Here is a 20,127-nt window from a genome sequence, read left to right as displayed (position 1 = left end):
GTTTTTGAAGGTGTACGTAAGCTAAAACATCACTTATTTTAGCAACAAAAAAAGCAATTAATACTCAAAATATTTTAGGTTGCTTGGATAATCATAATTCTTTTTATGAGCCATCATAAATCATATCTCTGCCTCAAAATAATAGAAACAAAGTTAGGAATAAGATGTGCACATATTTTTTCTCTCCAAATCTAATTTAAATAGTATTAATTTTGCTATTAGGGTGTGTGATATATAGGAAGAACATGGAAAAATTTCAAGAGAACATATTTATAGACCCCACAAGGCCAAATCCAAAGTTCCCCCCTTCTTCCTAGCAAATTCCAACCATTTTCACTACTCCTCTCTCCCTCTCATTGCATGTGACATTCTTTCCTTTTTAATTCATCTAAAAAAATATTTAAAATATTTTAATTTTTAAAATTTCATTTTTATCCTTAATAAAATGATTTATAACCAACCACACAAACATCTAAAAAATATATTTTAGACCATAAATTTTAAAAATATTCATATTTTTTCTTAAGACACCATGTCAAATTAAAATATTGCACATAAAATGAGACGGAGGGAGCAACTGTTTTCACCCCTAAATAAAATAGCTAAAGCTGAAAAGGCATGCAGACTCATTATGTCAAGGATTTTATTAGCATAATGTATCCATCTTTGTTAGGGTTGTTGAGCAAATCAATAGGTAAACCACTCAGATTCTGACACTTTTTTTTTTTTTTGACACATTTTCTTATTATTAATGGTGAAATGTGTCAATTTGCATGATTAATCAAAGATTCATAGTGGGTTCATCTTGAATTTCTAAAAAGATTCAAACTTTCTGCAAACTACTACATTGTTTTCAAGAACAGATAGAATGGGTTTGTTGACAAACAGAGTGGGGAGGAATGAAATCAAACCAGGAGACCATATTTACACTTACAGAGCTGTTTTTGCTTACTCCCACCATGGTAATTTCACAAAAAAAATCAAGAAAGAAATATAGTTAATTTTTGCCTCTCTGTGTACTTTGGTTTATGTGTTTAGTTTACTCCTCTTTTCCTTCTTAGAAGGCTGCTGTTATCTGTGATTTTCCCCATTTTGAATGTTTCATTTGGTTTTGACAGTCAAGATTCCTTTATCATGTGAGTTAGTGAGCCTAATTAGATGTGTTTGGGATTGTTAAGTGAAATAGCTCCTGATATGATTTCATTGTTTATTTTGTTCCTCTAATTGGATATAATTTACAAAACAATAACATACCCGGTGTAATCCTATTAGTGGGGTGTGGGGATGCTTCATGCTAGTGTGTACTCAGACCTTACCCCGTCTTGGGAGGTAGAGGTAGAGAGGCTGTTTCCTAAATTTTGTCATTAAGCAATGAGCCAATGACTTGCTTATTCTTTATCTGTATATGGAGGTATATATATATGTGTGTGTGTATTTGTGTTTTATGTGATTTTGGATGAAGTAGAGTTGAAGTGGCTTTGAGAACTTTTTGTCTGTGCTGAGGGTCTATCGGAAACAACCTCTCTACCCTGCAAAGATAGGGTAAGGTCTTGCATATCTTACCCTCTCTAGAGGGATTATATTGGGTATGTTGTTGTTAGTATTGAAGTGGGTCACTTGTATCTATGGAGGTTCATTATGAACCGTTGATATGTATATCTATTGATTGCATGAAATTTTGAATACATGGATATTGCCTGCATCCGAATGACAAGTTTCGTGATTGAGTCCTGAGTAGCTTGCTTGTACATATGGAGGTTCAGAATTGAGATGTGTGTCTGGCTTAAATCATGTGTGCATCGGATTTCAAAAACAAGTATATCCAATTTAGTAATTTTATTAGCGCTTTTAAATTCTCAATCCGAGATGAGCTGAGAAATTCTGAATGATGAACGGTTTGAGTGTTATAACCATTTAGGGTCTATGTGTAGCTATTTCTAGAACTATGTTGCTTAGACTTTTCAAAAAATGTCAATGGGTGCGTGTCGGATTCTCCAAAGTAGTGTTTTTTTTTTTTTTTGAAGAATCCGACACGGGTGCAGCATCGAAAGCGAAGAGTCCGTGCAACTTAGTTCTAGAAAGTTGTCGTGTGAAATAAGTGTCAATATCCTTACATTTGCCAAAGGTACCTAAAGTAAAGTTAGATTCTCTCTTCTTCTCTTCTATTCTAGAGCAAGTATGAAATGAGAATCGAGAGTAACTGTTACAACACAGAAATATAGTTCCTCAACCTTCCATCTAGGAAAGTCTGTCATTAGATCCACCCTGATGTCTTAGTATATTAGCTTAATCAGTGCTAGACTTTTTAATTATTTTAAGTCTTACAAATAGTACTTAATCTTTGTGAAGTGCTATCATTATAATAAAAAAGGTGCTAAAGAAGATGGATCAATATTCTTGTGTGTCCTATTGCCTGGCTAATATGATTAAACGATACTGCAATTTGAAATGGTGTTAGTTGGATTCTGTTGGATTGTAAGGTTATCTCCTCCATGAAAATTTAGTTGAAAGTTAGGTATGCACGTCACGATATGTTGATTTCTACATTATGGCTACTAAATTGTCATTTTGTAGCTAAGAGAGCTGTTGATCTGAATATAAATAGAGAAAAATGCTTTAGCCACATAGTTGAATTATTTTAAGTATTGTTGCTGTAACATACGCTCTTCTATCTTTTTAGAAAGTACAATAAAACCTAGCAAAATGATTGTTACTCTCCTTCTGGATGTTATGACTAAATTAAATGCTGCTTCTTGGTAGCATATCAGTATGATCAAAGTGAGGATTCATGACATTCACGTGAAACCTTCTTCTATGGATCTTGCATTGTACAATTGAAACAATACAGGTCTTCAGTCTTTACTGCACAAAATGACGACTTGATGGTAAAGCTAGCAATTTTAGTGGATTTAAGGGCAGATTAATTGATTGATAGGCTAGAGGTGGTCTCCTGGGGTTTTTGCGTTATATGTTTGACATGTTGTGGTCTATTATGGATGCTTTATTGCTGAAATTTGAACGACCGCGGCTTCTTATTTGTGCTTGTTCAACTCTAACAAACCAAAAAACTGCTTCTCAGGTTATCACATGGTTGCTTTGTTTGTGTGAACATATGATGGCCTCTCGAGATGCATACTTTCTTATATATATTTTTTTTTTCATGATTCCTCTATTTTATGCTTTTCTATGATGTAAAATATGAAGCAGGCACTTAATGTCTAAGAGTTGGTTCTGCACCTCGTTTGAACCTTACTATAAAATCTATCTTACATGCAAAATATGACTCTGGAATATCATTAGTTATCATGTTATTCAGCTTGAACCATATTTTTTCAAGTGTGATTTTTTTAAATCTTACACACTCTTTATTATGTTTCCTTAGTTGATCTAAAATGGTTGTTCCCCCTTCATCTAATCTACACAAAAAAAAAAATGAAAATTACATTTTCGATAGCAGTCAGCTGCAACTATGATCTGCAAGTCCGTTTTCTTTATATTTATTTGAATTAGGATTCTCAAATTAGTGTTGCATAGAAAGGTCAAATTTTCTTCCTGCAAATAAGTACAGTTTTTTTGTGTGTTGAGTCTTCTGAAAATATGGTATTCATAGGTATTTTTGTTGGCGGAAGCAAAGTGGTCCATTTTAACCGTCTTCAGGCCTTTTCTGATGATGATGATAATGATGAAATGTCAGACCTTTCTTCTTCATGTCCAACCTTTCCCGACTGTGGATTTAAGCTACCTAACAGTGGTGTTGTTCTTTCTTGTCTGGATTGCTTTCTCCGTGATGGTTCACTCTACAACTTTGATTATGGAGTAAGCCCATCTGTTTTCCTTACCAGAGTGCGAGGGGGCACTTGCACTACTGCAGCATCAGACCCTCCTGAGATGATCATACACCGAGCAATGTATCTTCTTCAAAATGGATTCGGTCACTATAATGTGTTCCTTAACAATTGTGAGGACTTTGCGCTGTACTGCAAAACAGGCCTTCTAACAGCTGATAGACGCAGTGTTGGAAGTAGCGGACAAGCTTCTTCTATCATTGGTGCTCCTTTAGCTGCTCTTCTTTCTTCTCCTCTGAAGTTGCTAATTCCTAGTCCTGTTGGTGTGGCCACACTAACAGCAGGGATGTATTGTATGAATAGATATGCAACTGACATTGGCGTTCGAAGTGATGTTGTCAAAATAGCAGTTGAAAACCTGGCAGAGAAGCTTGGCTACGGAAACAGTCATGGAAGAGTCATCATAGAACACAGGTCTTTGAATCAGGGAACTGCTAGGTGACATCAATCTCAGTGTCTTACACAGAGAGTATTCTCGATGTTGTATCAATTTATGATGACGTTATTGTGTTTGCTTAACATATCATACATATTCTCCAGAAACTACTCTTTGGTTATCCATGTGTGAAAGGTAATGATCCTACTCTAAGTTGACAGTAACTTTTAGGCCTAATACTTAAGCATACATTAATAACTTAGCCTCAGTTGGTAAGTAAGCACTTCAACTTTTGAGAGTGTACATCTCGACACTTCATCTTGGTTTTAACTTACAACAAAACACTCCAACTCGTCCTGACTATATCTCATGGACACCTGATGCTGACATGATACATAAATTTTGGAGGTGTCTAGATGATCATTTTGTAAGTTGGAGTGCTCAATTAACACAGTGGTGACAAGTTGAGGTGTCTAGATGTGCATACTCAAAGTTGGAGCGTTTACTTGCCAACAAAGGATCCGTTTGAGTGCTTGTTTATGTATTATACCTAAATGTTATATGTTGGGAGTGTCTCGTTCATGTAATCGCCGAGCCTATGTTTTGGCACAGAAGATTGTAGTGCAGAAAATCTGTATGATTCCTGCTTGATTTTGTTGTGTGCTTTCCTCAAGTTATATTATCAGCCTCCCCCTTTGTCTTAGCCTCGACTAGGCTAGGGGTGTATTTCATTTTTATTTTTTACTTTCTTCACTTACGCCTCATACTTCACCTGTGTCTAATGAGGCTCAGGTGCAGACCCTTCCACTGTGGACCGAGACTACAAAGGTAGAAGGTAGATCAAAACACCATGAAAACTTTATTGACTTTATCATCAATTTTGATTTCGCTACACTCAATAGGAACTTGAATAACGGAAACAAATTTGTGTTATGTTTCTAAAGTCAGTGTTTTAAAAGGTTTACCTACGGGACAAGAGTTTGAGATATAAGTAGTCAAACATAGTGAAATTGATCACAAGTTTTTTTGTCTTATAGGCCAAAATTGCATGTGTTACTCAATTATTAACAATTATGATGGATAAGCAGAACTTGGTAATATTCATTCTACTTACCATGTTAAATTGCTTACAAGTTAGGATGTCCGGACAAAAGTTGGTTGAATTATTTAATTGTTTGTGATCCCCCCACCCCCACCTTATAAAGAGTTGTTTGTATAATATTTTTACTGAAAAGATATGTTGCTAAATTATTATCCAAAAAAATCAATAGACTCTGAACGTGCTTAATTTAAAATAAAGCAACTCAATTACCTGTTCAATAGGCAACAAATTACACTATCCTCCACTATGTTCAAATTTGTATTATCGAAAGTTACTCAATTTTTTCATCAATTTAATTTTGGCATAATACATATATTGGACCCTAAACTTGGCTTCAAATTTTAACTTTGACCTCCAACTTTCATAGTGCACAAATAAGCACTTTAACTTGTATAAAGTAGAACAAGTAAACACACGAGTCCTACATGGCACAATACACGTAGGACACCACGTAGGACAAAAAATGACATGTAGGATGCCATGTAGGACATGTGTGTCTATTTGTTCTATTTTATACAAGTTAAAGTGCCTATTTGTGCACTATGAAAGTTGGAGGTCAAAGTTAAAATTTGAAGCCAAGTTTATGGTCCAATATATGTATTATGCCTTTAATTTTTAATCCATTCATATCTTTATCATTGATAAATCATCTATTTCTCGAGAAAAAAAATCTAAAATTTACCATTTAAGACATAGGGTGTGTTTGGTATGAAGGAAAACATTTTTCAATTTTTTCATGTTTGGTTGGGTAAATGTTTTCCAAATCAACTCATTTGCCTCAAATTTAAGGAAAATGACTTTCCTTCAAAAATTAAGGAAAACATTTTCCAAAACTCTCCTCCAACTTCATATTACAATTTTTTTGTTGAAAAAAAATAAATTTAAAACTTATTTTAAAAAAAATATTTTCAGCTTCAATTTTTTTATTTTTTTCCCCCCCTCACCCTACCCCCCCCCCCGGCAGCCCCCTACCCTTTCCCAAAAGAAATTTTAAGTTTGTTTTTAAAAATATCTCCAATTTCAAATTTTATTTTCACCCCCCTACCCTCGACCCCTCCCACTGCCAGCCCCCCCCCCCCACTCCCCCCCAAAAAATTAAAGTTTGTTTCTAAAAAATATTTTCAAATTCAAATTCTTATTTTTCATCCCACCCTACCCCCTGCCCAGCTCCCCCCCCAAAAAAAAATTAAGTTTGTTTTTAAAAAAATATTTCCAATTTCAAATTTTTCACCCCATCCCCCCTACCCGCGACCCCCCCCATTCAACCCCCACCCCCTCCAAAAAAAATTAAGTTTGTTTTTAAAAAATATTTTCAATTTCAAATTTTTATTTTTTCACCCCACCCCCTACCCGCGACCCCCACCCCACCCCATTCAAAAAGAAATTTAAGTTTGTTTTTAAAAAATTTCAAAATTTTATATTTTTACCCCATCTCACCCCTACCCCTCTCCCCCCCCCCCCCAAAGAAAAAATCTAAGTTTATTTTTAAAAAATATTTTCAATTTCAATTCAAAATTTATTTTCTACTCTCTAGTAAAAATAAAAGATATTTTCTCAAAAAAAAAAAAAATCATTCATTAATCAAACACTAAAAAATCTTTTTTGGAAAATATTTTTTACTCACCAACCAAACATGAGAAAATAAGTCCAAAATCTACTTGTTTTCCAGGAAAGCATTTTTCATGGAAAACATTTTCCTTCATATCAAACACACCATAATCAAGTTGAACCTCCGTTATGGGATGAGAACAAAAATGAACCTTTTCTTCAAACGATGTGGTCAATATGAGATTTATGGGTCATTAAGTTGGAAACAAGTTATTTTGAAATAATTAATTTTGGAATAAGTTGTTCGATTATGTATATGAGATGATACAAAAATGGTGAGATATATAATCCAAGAACTACCTAATACTTCCAATCAAATATGAAATAAAATAAAATAATTCTACATTTTATCTTAAGATTACTATACATTATACCTCACCTAAACAATTCTAAAAAGTAAACACATGTCAAAGTTGTTTAAACACAAGTTTTGACCTTTTTCCACTAAAAAGAATTAGTTAACCATATGTCTATGCTATTCAAAAATTATTTTTTAAGAGAGAAGTAGCGAAAACAATTCTATATTTGACGTAAATTATTAGTTTTATTTCGAATTATTAACAGTCCTAAAAATACTTGTCTAACCAAACCTAACTACATCCCAATCTTGCAATATTAATGAAATACACCCCTAAATTCTTATCAAATTTAAGAGTATTTTCAACACTTTTCTCAATTTTTATTAAGAATCTCATACTTTTGTTTGAAACCACTTACTATGTCATATGACATATCAGGAGTATATTAATGTATTTAAGTTTAATTAGTTAACTAAATATGTATTTTTAAAATTGTCAATAGTTAAATACGAAAACTAATAATTTGGTTTGAATATTTTCAATACTTTATCTCTTATTTTAATCATGTAATATTACCCAAAAGAAAAACCCTTCTTGATAATTTACCTTGATTGGTAGAGTGAAATTGGAACTATTTCTATGGAGTTAGTTTCTGTATTTGCTCATTACAAGGCAAAAATTGTTCCAATAATTTGGGAAAATTGCCGAAAATGAGTAGCTCAGCTCCATGGAAGCAGCTTCTTCTCAACTCCATCAACACTAATTCCCATCTTAAGCATTCAACCTACTTTCAGCTCGTACAAATTCCTGCATTTCTTCCTCTTCATTCTAATTTTTGTTGTTGAATCAGTTTTTTATGATTTACTTTTGCTTCTTGCATTAGGCAACTGTTGGATCCAATGGAAGACCCTCTAATCGAACTGTCGTTTTCAGGTCTGCTTTCACCCCTTAAACTTATATATGTTTAATTCACTGATTTCTTCATTTTCATTGTGTGTAATTTATCTTCTTTTCTTTTTCTGTAGAGGGTTTCAAGATGGTACTGATAAGATTCAAATTAATACTGACTCACGAAGCTGCAAGGTCTGTAATTTTGGAAATTGACTGCTTTTTGTTAAAAAACTGTTGATACCCTTTTGTTTTAATAAAGTTCTGCAACTTTCAAGTATTCATATGAGTTGCTCGGATGGTAAACACCCTCCTTTCGAGTCACCAAGGAAGTAAAAAACATCTAAAAAAGAAAAGAAGAAAATAATTCATATCTTAAACTATTTAGAATTTCTAGTATGATGGTAGTAGTGGTGGAGCCAGAATTTTCATAAAGGGAATTCAAGTTGTTATCCTTTATCAGTATTGTTATATTACTCTCCTAATATCTTTTTCTTCGATTCTATTATTAATTATTGTTTCCTTTGCTTTGGTTATCATATTTTTTTATTTTGTTTTGAGTATTATGCTTCTTCGCTACTGTATTTTCTTTACATACTTTACTTTGATATGCTTTACTTGAGCCGAGGGTCTATTAGAAATAGTCTCTCTATCTTCACAAGGTAGGGGTAAGACTATGCATGCACAACTCTTTTTAGGCTCTTCTAGTGGGATTACATTGGACATGTTATTGTTGTTGTTGCCATTTAAGTTGTGTATTGTGCTTAGAACTGATGACGGTTTACTTGAATCAGTGCAGATTGAAGATCTTAAGCATTGCCCATTTGCAGAGGTATTTGATACTTTGTTAATTCATTATTGCTAGAGAGTATAAATGATTTGTCTCATTTCTTTTTCATGGCTTCTGAATTGGGCCTTAGTGTTTAATGTGTAAATGCACAATAGAGTTGCTTCCCGTCCGACTTTTTGCAAAATGTGAAACATTCTGTAATTAATCCAATGCTGTTTGAACAAATCTGGTAATGATTCAGGTGTGCTGGTATTTCACTGAAACTTGGGAACAATTCAGAATTCATGGAAGAGTCGATATGATTGATGCATCAAACTCTGACCCAGATAAACTTAAGGTAATTCCAGAAGAATCTTTACTATTTCATGTTGTTTTTACCTATACATGTGATAATTTGTGATTTTATTTTGTTCTATTAGTAATAAATCTAAGACTTGCAATCAGCTCCAGTTTCAGAGCACATGCCTCTATCTAGAATTAACTGTCACTCGTTTATTTTAAGATGTGTTAAAAGCTCCAGCTGCAAAGCAACAATTCATTCAGAAACTTTCTGTATTCAGCACTTTGCTGTGTTTCAGTACCATGCATTTCTGATTGTAGTGTACTTAAGAGCATTTTTTTGCAAATATTTCATAGTGAAACAGTGGTGGTTCTTTCAATAAAATTATATTGCTTGCATACTTCTGCTCTAGGTACCTTGAATTATGTAAGATATTGATATTCTTTATCACACTATGTGACTATGTGTAGTGTTGAACTGTTAATCTCTATTATATAGAGATCTACTTCATCAACTTGATGCAGTAATTAAACTTACTGCCTCAATTTTTTTTTCTTGGTAAATAATATATTTTCTTCTGCATATTCTGATGATATTCAGCAAAGAGAGGCAGCTTGGTTTGCTGGTTCTGTGAGATCAAGACTACAATATTTGGGGCCTACTCCAGGGCTTCCTTCTCTAGATGAACAACCATTGAACGATTCGCTAGATTCGTCTGCTGGTCCAGTCGATGCATTCTGCCTTCTACTTCTGGACCCTGAGCAGGTCTGAGTTTTTCCCTGGTCATGTAACTCTCACGAAGAAGGTGCATCTGTAACTTTCCTCTATTTGTGTTACTTACAGGTTGATTATCTGAACTTGAAGAGAAATGAGAGGCTAGCATTTACTACTGCACGTAGTGTCAATGGTGAGAACTTCTGGACACAAAACAAAGTCAACCCATGATATTCAATTTGTCATCCCACAGATTATCCCAATAGACTATTGGTATATGCACTGAAATGAATCTTTTTAGTATTATTGAGATAATTTTGGAAGGAACATTGTTCTCTGACTGAATAAACTAAATTGTTTCATATGCTCCATTACATTAATATAGAAATTTGATGTCAGAATTATGAGAGATAGGAAAACTCTATATGTTGTATTAGTCATGGTTTTACATACCTGGCTACCAAAGACCTCTGCTATTCTTCTCATAGTACGCTCTACTTCTGATCTGTGCTATGATGATCTATGTTTGAACCATGATATTGCTTCTGAGACACCTCATGAAGTAGGTCAGCCTTCCTTGCAAAGCTTCTTGCCCGAATGAGTATTTCAAATTATTCCAATCAGAGGCTGAAAAAGGGCTGTTACTTTGTTTAATGAGATTGTGGAATACTCATTTGAGCAAGAAGCATCCCCAAGGAAGGGCATGCTAGATGAAAGGGCCTATTTCTATTGTTTTTCGGTTAGTTTAATTTTCTGCCAAGACTGTGTGATTGAGAGTTAATTGTGCCTAGCCTTGCAAGTTATGGAGTTGATCAAGTTTATAGACACTTCTATCCTTGTACTGAGGGGTCTTTGTTGAGTTGTTCGATTATGATATATAATTATTTCTATTGTGAATTAAAATTGGATTTGTTAGATTTCACAGTTCCTGATGAAAGAAATCAGCTGAATTTGAAGCACATGCGTACTAAGGTACCTCTACCTAACCTCTAATGCTTCAGTTTCTGTTTGTGGTTGCTATTCTTTGTCACTTGCTGGAAGCCACCCACCTTTCAGAACATTTTATTCGGAGAACACTGGTAGCTTTCAAATTTCTCCAATTCCCTTCATTTCTATCTAGTGAGTTGTGATTTATCAATCTATAAATTGACAAAGTTTATGGTTGAAATATTGTGACAATTTGAATGACCAAAACGCTTGTGCTAAGCACTTGTCAGTTGTACTTGAAGGAAATGTTAAAGCTGTGTTATTTAGGTAATTAGTTAGTTATCTACTGCCTAAAGGCATGTTTGAAGTTACTGGTTTTTGTTCTTAGTAAGCTTATAAGAGAAAATGGGACTACCAGACAGCTTCTTGGTTCCCACTCTTACCATTTAACTTTTTATTATATTTCTTATTAGTGATCAATCATTTTCCAATTTCCTATAGCCAAAACCCTACCTACCTGCATATGTTTGTGTGCCGTGTAAAGGAAGCTTTGTCATGATGCAAAAGACAAACGAATGAACATGAGAGACAAGTTCCGATTCTATTACACAAATTTATAAATGTCAACAATTGCCAATTCTTTGAATAAAGAAAATCAGTGTATCAGCTATTGCACACTTGGTGGGTCAAAGAATCTCCAATTGGAAACATATAAACTTTCCAGGTTTGTTGTTATCAACCTCCACCCTAATAAACACCACATATATCTAGCATCTGGGCAAGTCTTTTGGGGGATGAGGAAGTCTTTCTAATGGCCCTTCCCCATTCTTCACAATGAGCACCACCGATAAGCCCCAAGATAAATGTATCTCCAAATGACAGTGCATAAACCATGCCCCTGTGCATGAAAATGGTCCATCTGTGAGTTTAGTACAACGGACTGTAATAATTATGAGATGAAATTTAGTTTCTAATTTATTACCTGGATTGTCAGCAACGAATCGAATGGCAGCCCATCCACCTACTGGAACTCCAATTGTGTTCATATATGGTGGATCCACCAGATTGAAGTTGGCTGTATCTGGATCATAGTTTCCGGTGCCATAACCCACAACATAAAAGCTGTAGCCATGAAGATGAATAGGGTGGTTCTCCGTGGAGACGGTGCTGGTGTCCTGTAGGATCAGTTGAACCTTGGTCCCATAGTCAAGGACATAGGTCCTAGTTCCATTCAGTGAGTTTGTGTCATTAGGAGGGTTATTAGGTGCCCCATTCACAAAATCATAAAACTTCAGGGGTACCCCAGGAAAATCTTGAGTGAAGTACCCACTGATGTTCTTGTAGTAAGCTTCCAAAATTGAGATGTTAGGTTTACTAAAGCTGATGTTATTCATGGAAGCAGCCATGACTCCACCACCTTTAGCTTGACAATCTTTTTGGGGATTCTTGGACCGACATTTTTGCACGTTTAGTCCAATTGTAACGAATAGGTTTCTGTCAATATCTTTAGGAACAGTAACAGGATTAAGACTTCTAAGCCCGTCCATGACTGTCTTAGCGGCAAGATTGTCATCAAAATGTGGTAAAGCTGCAGGTAAACTTAAACCATTTGCTGTGGCACCAAAATACTGGAAGTAAGCTATTGCTGTTATATTTTGAAATGAGACATTCTTAGCAGATTGATAAGGTCCCATGGCCATTGAATATCTTGCTATAGGTTTATCTGCTGTGACTAAGACGATTAGGGTTTGCCCCGGCCCGAGCATGACTCGGTCCGTGGTCAATGGCTTTGTGTACTCTGCATCAACTTCAACAATTGTCAATCTGTGATTTGCAATGGCAAAGAAATGCTCCTGGTTCAAAGCTGCATTGATTAACCTTAACAAGTATGTCTTCCCTGGAACCACATCTATTTTAAAAATATCTGAAACAAATCACTGACACTTTTTAGCTAACAGAAACAGTTAAAAAGTACTCCTTGTCTCCCAGTTTATGTGATGCACTTTCTCTTTTGGTTTTATTTAAAAAAGAATGATACATTTCTATACTTAGAAACAATTTAACTTGAAACTTCTCATTTTATCCATTATATCTATCGCATGTTTTGGACAAGAAGTCTTAAAAGTCTTCCTTCTTTCTAAAAGTCCGTGTCAAGTCGCATCACTGAGATGGAAGGAGTAACAAATATGACAAGTAATGATGCAAATTTTGTCATTTTTCCCTGTTTTTGGATTTAAAAGTTGGAAGTAAAAAGTTGCATAATGAATGTAAAAAATTACCATCAGTAGAGCAATTATAATTAGGGCCGGGTTGGCCATTGATGGTAAAAGCATCAGCCAGTGGTGGGGCTCCGCCACCAGCTAAAACTGCCTGCTCAATTTGCACCATGTCCTTCATCCAAAACTCTCCTGTAAAACTCATAAGTTTGAGAATAGCAAATGCTTTTAGAAAGTCGGTGTATATAAGTTAAATCTTTTGAGACACTCTTCAGAAATAAGATTGTTTTCAGATTAGTTTTTGAGAAAATTTCTTAATAACATTCTTATTCTGAAAAGTGTTCAAGTTATATGCATCAGTAGTGTAAAGAATATTGTTTACACTAATGGTGTAGTTTTATCTGTTATAGCAAGTTGTTTACTATTTATACTAGGTGATCAATCAACATCCCTTAAATAGAGTTATTTTTTTACACTTTAGCACATAGAACTTATATTCTTCTCAAAAAGAAAGATAACTATGTTGAATCAACATACCTAAAATAATAATATGCTCTTCATATGGGAACTTGAAAGGGTAAGGAACACCATTCTTAGGGTAAACAACAATGGCACCATAAACAGTGGCTCGAAGCCACGAAACATGAGCGTGCCAGAAAAATGTGCCCTTCTGTTGTGCCAGAGTGAACTCATAAGTGAAGTTTTGTCCAGTTTGTATGGGGCATTGTGTAATGTAAGAAGGGCCATCAGACCAACACGATAGCCTCTGACGGATGCCATGCCTGAAGAAATCTTGAAAGCCCAGGTAAGCTTAATTTTCCATAATATGTGAAAATGAGAAAAGAAAGGGAAGAGAATTGAGATTTTATTTAGTATCAGTTACCAGTGGATTGTGATATTGTATGGGGATTCATTGGTAACTCTGACGATAACTTTATCGTCTTCTTGAGCATAAACAACTGGACCTGGATACATTCCATTGATGGTTGGAATGTCTTTAGTGTTACATAACTTAGTTATACTAGTAGTTTGCACCTGAAAGGAAAAAGAAGAATTGAGTAGTAAATACCACTTGTTTAACAAAAGTATGATGAGAAGAAACTAAACCTTGAAATCATAGAATCTTGTTGATCTGCCTCCTCGCCGTTGTGGTCTAAAACTCACAACATATTTGCTGTGGTTATTGCAGAGAAACAAGATAAATAAGAAGTAAATAAACAAAGTAGTGAGCAAGTTTTTCATGTTGAGAGTTAGGAGAATAAAAGGAGATTGACATGTTATAAGACTAAAGGCTTGATGAATATATACAAGGAAGAGAAATTATAAGATGTTGGCTAGATGTGTTTATATTTGATAGCTTCCATGATTCCTCTCACATGGTTTTGTAATAATAAGTTGTTGGGGAAATCTTTATTCATATATATTATGCTCACTGGTGAGCAAGTTTTTTTTTTTTTTTTTAATAAAATGTGTAGCTAACTCATTATAGTCCCTGACCATACAACATTTTTGCTTAATTGGTAACATATGAGTACATAAAAGTTAAAATAGATTATGAACGAGCACTATATATACATATATATTATGACTGAGGAAGTGGAGTTTTGCTTGCAATGCAAACCTGCTCTTTTGAGTAGGGAAGGCTACTTGTTCCTCAACTTACTATTGCCTTACTTCTGCAGCATACTCCCCGTACGTTCACACTTTACTTGCATGACATGTTTATTATAACCCGCCCCTCGTTGTATAATCACTCACTAAACAGGGGCGTAGGTAGGGATGCAAGGGGTTCATCTGAATACCATTCGTGAGAAAAAAAGTATAGGTATATGTAAGACGAGGCCAAATTTATTTTTAATGTACATATCGTAGATGCTGAATCTTATTGCTTCTTTGTATATTTAAACCTTCATATTTCTGTATTGGCCATAATTGACAAAAACATTGGGTCTTGGCTACTGTATACAATCAACAATGAAATGTGCAACAAGTTGAACAAGGAAGAAAAAGAAAAAAGATAAAAAACTTCGACTAAGTTTTGTATGTAAAGCTAGACAAATAGAGCTGTATATATGATCATGCCTTGACCCCAATTTGACTCAATTGTATGAATTCCTCTATATATGTTTGATGAGTAGTAGGGCCAATGTAAAGTGGTAGTCAAGTAGCTTTGACTCAGATCCTATATATGTGTTAGGAACATCATTAAATAAGTGCAACAAAAATTGGCTTCGAACCCAATAAATCAAACGAGTTATGATAAAATTCAGAACTCATATTCCTAAAGTTCCAAATTTTGATCCGGCCTCTGATGGTTGGAGTGTGGTTGTGTGTGTATGGTTGAGAGGCGTTTAAACAACATTTACAAACTTTGTTTAATTTCATAGGTGCGTTCGAATGAGGGTAGTGTGTACACACGCATACCTCACCCCTACCTTGTAGAATGTTTTCGATAAATCCTCGACTCAAAATGGTGTTCAAAGAAGATGAAATTTGGCAACACGTGAGATGACAAGATGATTAGGGGCAACTAAAAGGGAATTATAAAAGATTTGAGTGTGGCCTTTTGTAGACATTTTTTATCACTCAAAATCATAAGCAATTTGTGCACGCCTGAGGGCCCTAAATTAAATCCTCTCTTCTACAACTATATATTTTCCCAAATCTTCATAAAGTTTTGTTACTTGATCTCTTTAAAGTAATTAGTCAGACAATTGCATCTCTTTCATTTTAAGGGGAAAAATATTCATAAAAAATCATAAGGAAAAATAATTATAGAAATAATATTGTGTAGTTGCTTTTAGATACATGTAGCTTTTAAAATGTACATAGGACTCGTTTGGTATAAGGGATAACTAGTCCCATATTGAAGGTGGAGTAACATTCGTGGAATAACTAATCTCGAGGTAAATTAATCTTGGAATAACTTGTTCCTCAATCAAACAAGCCTGTAAAGGTTTAGCTAGAGGGGCAAACTCGAGATCTTTCTTATATATCGACGTTGCTTGTTGTTCCACTTGAAGGTTTGAAGTTTCAAGCCTAACCTCTTTCGAAAGTCTGAAGTTTGAATTGCATTAAAAAAAAACCTTTGATTTTGAAAGTTGTCCTGAGGTTTTAAGTTTGTTCCAAGACGATTAAATATTAAGTACTTTATAAAGTTTGACTATGTTTTAAATAGTAGGGTCATTTGTGCACTTTATTCAAAGGCAAAACTACCTTATTAAATACGTATACTAATTCTACCTATATTTTCAAATAATTATGTATATTACCATTAATTAGGAGTTTCCTATCTTATATTGAGGACGCTAATATACACTTATATACATATATTTTTGCTACCAGATACACTAAAATAAAGAGAGAAACGAGTGAGATGGGGGAGGGGGGCGAGCGAGATAGTCATATATCTTAGATACATGTGAATTACACTAGATATATGTATCTGGTGTGATTCACGTGTGTCTGGGATACCATATACACTGGAGAGTAGCGAGCGAGATGGGAGAGAGGCAAAAGAGATTTGTTATGTATATCATATACATGCATTTTCACTTTGATATAGTGTATTGAGAACAAATTACACCTAATTTTGACTCCATGTATCTCGAGATATACATGTACCTGGACGCATCAAAATCTGATAAGATTCATAGTATTGCAAACTAGTATGTATCTAAGTAATTAGCTCCTAAATTAGTAAGATTTATGTAAGTTTCCCTATTCAAAATAATTGCCAAGTATGAGCAAGCAAGCCCTAGATATCACGTATTGTCAACAACTAGACACTCGGGGTGCAGGAAACTACACTTAGCTAATAATCTCGGAAGGAAAATGGATGATCTTGAATTTTTTACTTTGCTTGTCCTACGGGAAAGTCTTCAAGGTTAAAAAAGTTTTAAAATTTTGATATCGATTGAGCTAGTCAGGAAAATAGTTTAAGACCACTCACCTCCAACAAAAAAATTACACCCAATGACCTTAAAAGTGGGTGTCTTTTAGCTTTTGAATATCACTTGTCCTACGCACAAACCTTTAAGGTAAAAAATAAAAAACACACAAGGTAAAACTTGTTAAACTTAAAGTTTTATCCATAAGATAGACGGATTTCAGGTTCGAGACCTTCATTCTAAAGTCATTCTTGTAAATCACCGTATAGCTACCTCCAAAGCCATTCTTATAACTCATCCACAATTGCTTGACAGGCATACGTATTAGTAACTTAAAAGGTCACTCAACTTACTAATTAATTTCACAACCTCTTAATTAATCTCACTGTTTAAACTTGTCTCTTACAATTCTACTTTTGATAAGATGAAAAGAGTTGCAACATAATATATAGAAGAAGTTATGAACATCGTGCATCAGATTTAATTATTGTACATGTTTTGTAAATTTATTGATATAAATATAGGATTGAAATTAAAGTTACTAAGTTCGACTGAAGCTGTACATAACTTTCTACCTCCGTCCTTACTTAAAGAGAAGATTCATCTGCAAATTGGGACCAATGAGATTTCTTCATTTTTAACCAAAAGTTATGAAATCGTGTCTTGAAATTAAAAAAAAAAATCCTAATACTAAGTGTTTCTTTGTTAATGGGCTTCCACGACGTCAATTTGATTAGTCAGGCCCAGTGGCGGACCCAGAATTTTCACGAAGTGGGTTCAAGATTAAAAAATATACCTAATATTATTTGTAATTTTTATGAGGCTAACAGCATACATATCTGACTATACTAAACAATGTTAATACATTTGAAAAAAAATTACATTGACTTATGAATGAGACGGTAAATAACAAGATGGACGAAAACTAGGCTTCAATATAAACTAAGAAGATAAAAGAATATTATGAATGATTTCTCTTCATTCAACATTTAACAAATAAAAACAAAATATTAAACAAAATAATTATAATCTTAATTTCAGAATTGAATACATAGAAATATACCTAATATTATTTGTAATTTTTGTTGATTTTAGAATGATAAGGGATATTTTAGTTGAAGAAATAAAAAATAACCACAATAAACATATATGTATATATAAAGACTAGAATCAAGAGCAAAAAACATACTTGATGGATATTGACTATTGATGTGAGATTTGAGAGACGGGGAAAGTTTTTTTCCTTCAATAAAAAAATATGCTCAAAAATTTGGGGGGAAAAGTAAGAGAGGTTCAAGAAGATTTCAACAAAGAAGAATACAAAGGGGGTTTTAGAATTGAGAATAATAGGGATTAGTGCCTTTTTAGTTGAGTTTTTTTAAAAAAAAAAAAAATTAAAAACAAAAAGGACAAAAGTTGTTGACTATTGGACTTTTAATTGTAAAAGTAAAAAGTTGTTCTACTTTTTATAGTTTCTAAGTAATTAAAAGGACAAAAGTTACACCTACATAGAGGACAAAATTGTGTGTGAACATTTTATATATCAAAAAAACGAATTAAAACTAAAATGTGGCAATGGGGATTCAATCCCGAGTTGGCTGGGAAAATTGAACCCCCTCACCACTCTGCTAAGCTTCAAACTTGTGTTAGTGGGTTCAAAATTTAATATATACATATAAAATTTTTAAAACTGATTAAATATACATATATATAAGTGTTATTTTTCAACGAAGTGGGTTCATATGAACCCACTTGAACCACTGTAGGTCCACCCCTGGTCAGGCCAGTGGTTCATAGTGTTAAAGTGTATCACCGTCTCATCTTAAAAGTTCAAGTTATTAGAAATATCACATTATTATTTACTTTTAGGAGAAAAAACAATAGCTGAACAAATCTTTTCCATCTTTCCAATTCATTAGGGTAAAGTGTTAAATTTGTTCAAGATATATATTTTTTTTCTCTCTCAAAGAATTTTAACACGTGGAACTCATCATATTCCACACTGGAGCATGACAAGAATAAATACGAGACAATTTGTTAACAACGTATGAAATGACCAAAAGTATATAAATCACCAAGTACAAAATTGAGCAATTTCATCGATCATAACAAACAAATTTGAACCTTTTCCCGATCTACAACCATATACTCCATATCTTTCTAGCAGCTTTACGCATGCATATAGATATCTACACGTCTTCATAAATCAAATCAAGAAGACGAAAGCTTAGATTGGGTAAACGAAGCATGCTTTGTGAATAAAAGAGGTCGATTTTTCCCTTCTTCATCGTCGTCGTCGTCGTGGAAGGTACTAATGGTGATGCACGAGCATCGTTCGAGGGACGCAAAGAAGGCCGATGCCAAACTTGTCCCAATTCTGTTAGCCATTTTGTCCAATTTATCGCATGAAACGAAGCTGCAATTTTGCTGCGACATGGCAAATTAGTACTTTTAGTAGTACTATAGGTTAAATTTTAATTAAAAACAAAGTATTACTTTTTTTAGATGGAAAGAAAGATCCAAACGATCGTCCACCAAATAATATAATATGGTGGGATGGATTGAATCTTTCTTTCTAAACAAAAAGTCTTGAATTTTCCCCTTTGGAAATGGGAAAAAACTATGGATAAAGAATGTGTCCCGTTTAATAGGTCTTACATGGTGTACATTAGTTGAGTACGTAGTAATCGCGAATTGATGATTTTTTTTTTTTTTTTTAAATTGATGAATTTTACGAAGGAGATATGTTTTTTAGGAAATAATTCATTACTTGGTAATTACCACACGTTTATGAACTATGATTGCATCATAAATTTATTGTTTCAATATTTACATTTGGCGATTCATATATAATCACCAAATAGAAAAATGGAATTACTTTTGTTATGATATAATTCTTTAACATAAATAATTGAGTAAATTTTAGGTTTAGCAAACATAAAAATCATATTTGTATGCTACAGTTGTAGTTTGTATAATTGTGCTCCATAACAAACTTTATGTTTGCTATGACTATTAATCTGTATATTTTGGTATACATATACATAAAAAAAAAAATGTATTTGAGTCTATTTGTATATTTCGGTATACAAATGGGTCTTGCATTTGTATATTTCGATCTATTTGCATATTTCGATATATAAATGAATCCTGCATTTATATATTTCGATCTATAAATGAATAAACTTTAGT

The 20,127-nt window shown here is 33.8% G+C and overlaps 3 protein-coding genes across 5 annotated transcripts; 2 read left to right on the top strand and 1 right to left on the bottom strand.

The window, feature by feature from the left end:
• Positions 1–653: 653 nt before the first annotated feature.
• On the top strand, positions 654–4,439 carry LOC125831719 (protein LEAD-SENSITIVE 1-like). The gene is made up of 2 exons (XM_049510905.1): positions 654–962; positions 3,611–4,439. Exons 1-2 carry the CDS (start codon positions 869–871, stop codon positions 4,285–4,287), a joined length of 771 nt encoding a protein of 256 aa, XP_049366862.1. The 5' UTR covers positions 654–868; the 3' UTR covers positions 4,288–4,439.
• Positions 4,440–7,906: 3,467 nt separating this feature from the next.
• Positions 7,907–10,917, top strand: LOC125831722 (pyridoxine/pyridoxamine 5'-phosphate oxidase 2). Of its 2 annotated transcripts, none has more exons than XM_049510909.1 (8): positions 7,907–8,027; positions 8,114–8,163; positions 8,256–8,313; positions 8,918–8,950; positions 9,150–9,245; positions 9,789–9,953; positions 10,032–10,095; positions 10,828–10,917. In XM_049510909.1, exons 1-8 carry the CDS (start codon positions 7,941–7,943, stop codon positions 10,893–10,895), a joined length of 621 nt encoding a protein of 206 aa, XP_049366866.1. In that variant the 5' UTR covers positions 7,907–7,940; the 3' UTR covers positions 10,896–10,917. The 2 variants fall into 2 exon arrangements, with proteins under 2 accessions (XP_049366866.1, XP_049366865.1); XM_049510908.1 differs by having other exon boundaries at positions 10,819–10,917.
• Positions 10,918–11,405: 488 nt separating this feature from the next.
• On the bottom strand, positions 11,406–14,500 carry LOC125831695 (laccase-6). 2 transcript variants are annotated; one of them, XM_049510879.1, is made up of 6 exons: positions 14,153–14,500; positions 13,929–14,080; positions 13,583–13,827; positions 13,109–13,237; positions 11,812–12,753; positions 11,406–11,727 (listed from the first exon to the last, which is right to left on the bottom strand). In XM_049510879.1, exons 1-6 carry the CDS (start codon positions 14,285–14,287, stop codon positions 11,597–11,599), a joined length of 1,734 nt encoding a protein of 577 aa, XP_049366836.1. In that variant the 5' UTR covers positions 14,288–14,500; the 3' UTR covers positions 11,406–11,596. The 2 variants fall into 2 exon arrangements, with proteins under 2 accessions (XP_049366836.1, XP_049366835.1); XM_049510878.1 differs by having other exon boundaries at positions 11,406–12,753.
• Between the last annotated feature and the right edge of the window lie 5,627 nt (positions 14,501–20,127).

This window comes from Solanum verrucosum, unplaced genomic scaffold (assembly GCF_900185275.1).
Source record: "Solanum verrucosum unplaced genomic scaffold, falcon-dt-bn FXZP01000049.1, whole genome shotgun sequence".
In the NCBI taxonomy this organism is placed as follows: Eukaryota; Viridiplantae; Streptophyta; class Magnoliopsida; order Solanales; family Solanaceae; genus Solanum; species Solanum verrucosum.
The sequence above is the reverse complement of the archived record's forward strand: the minus strand, read 5'-3'. Positions and strand labels throughout refer to the sequence as shown.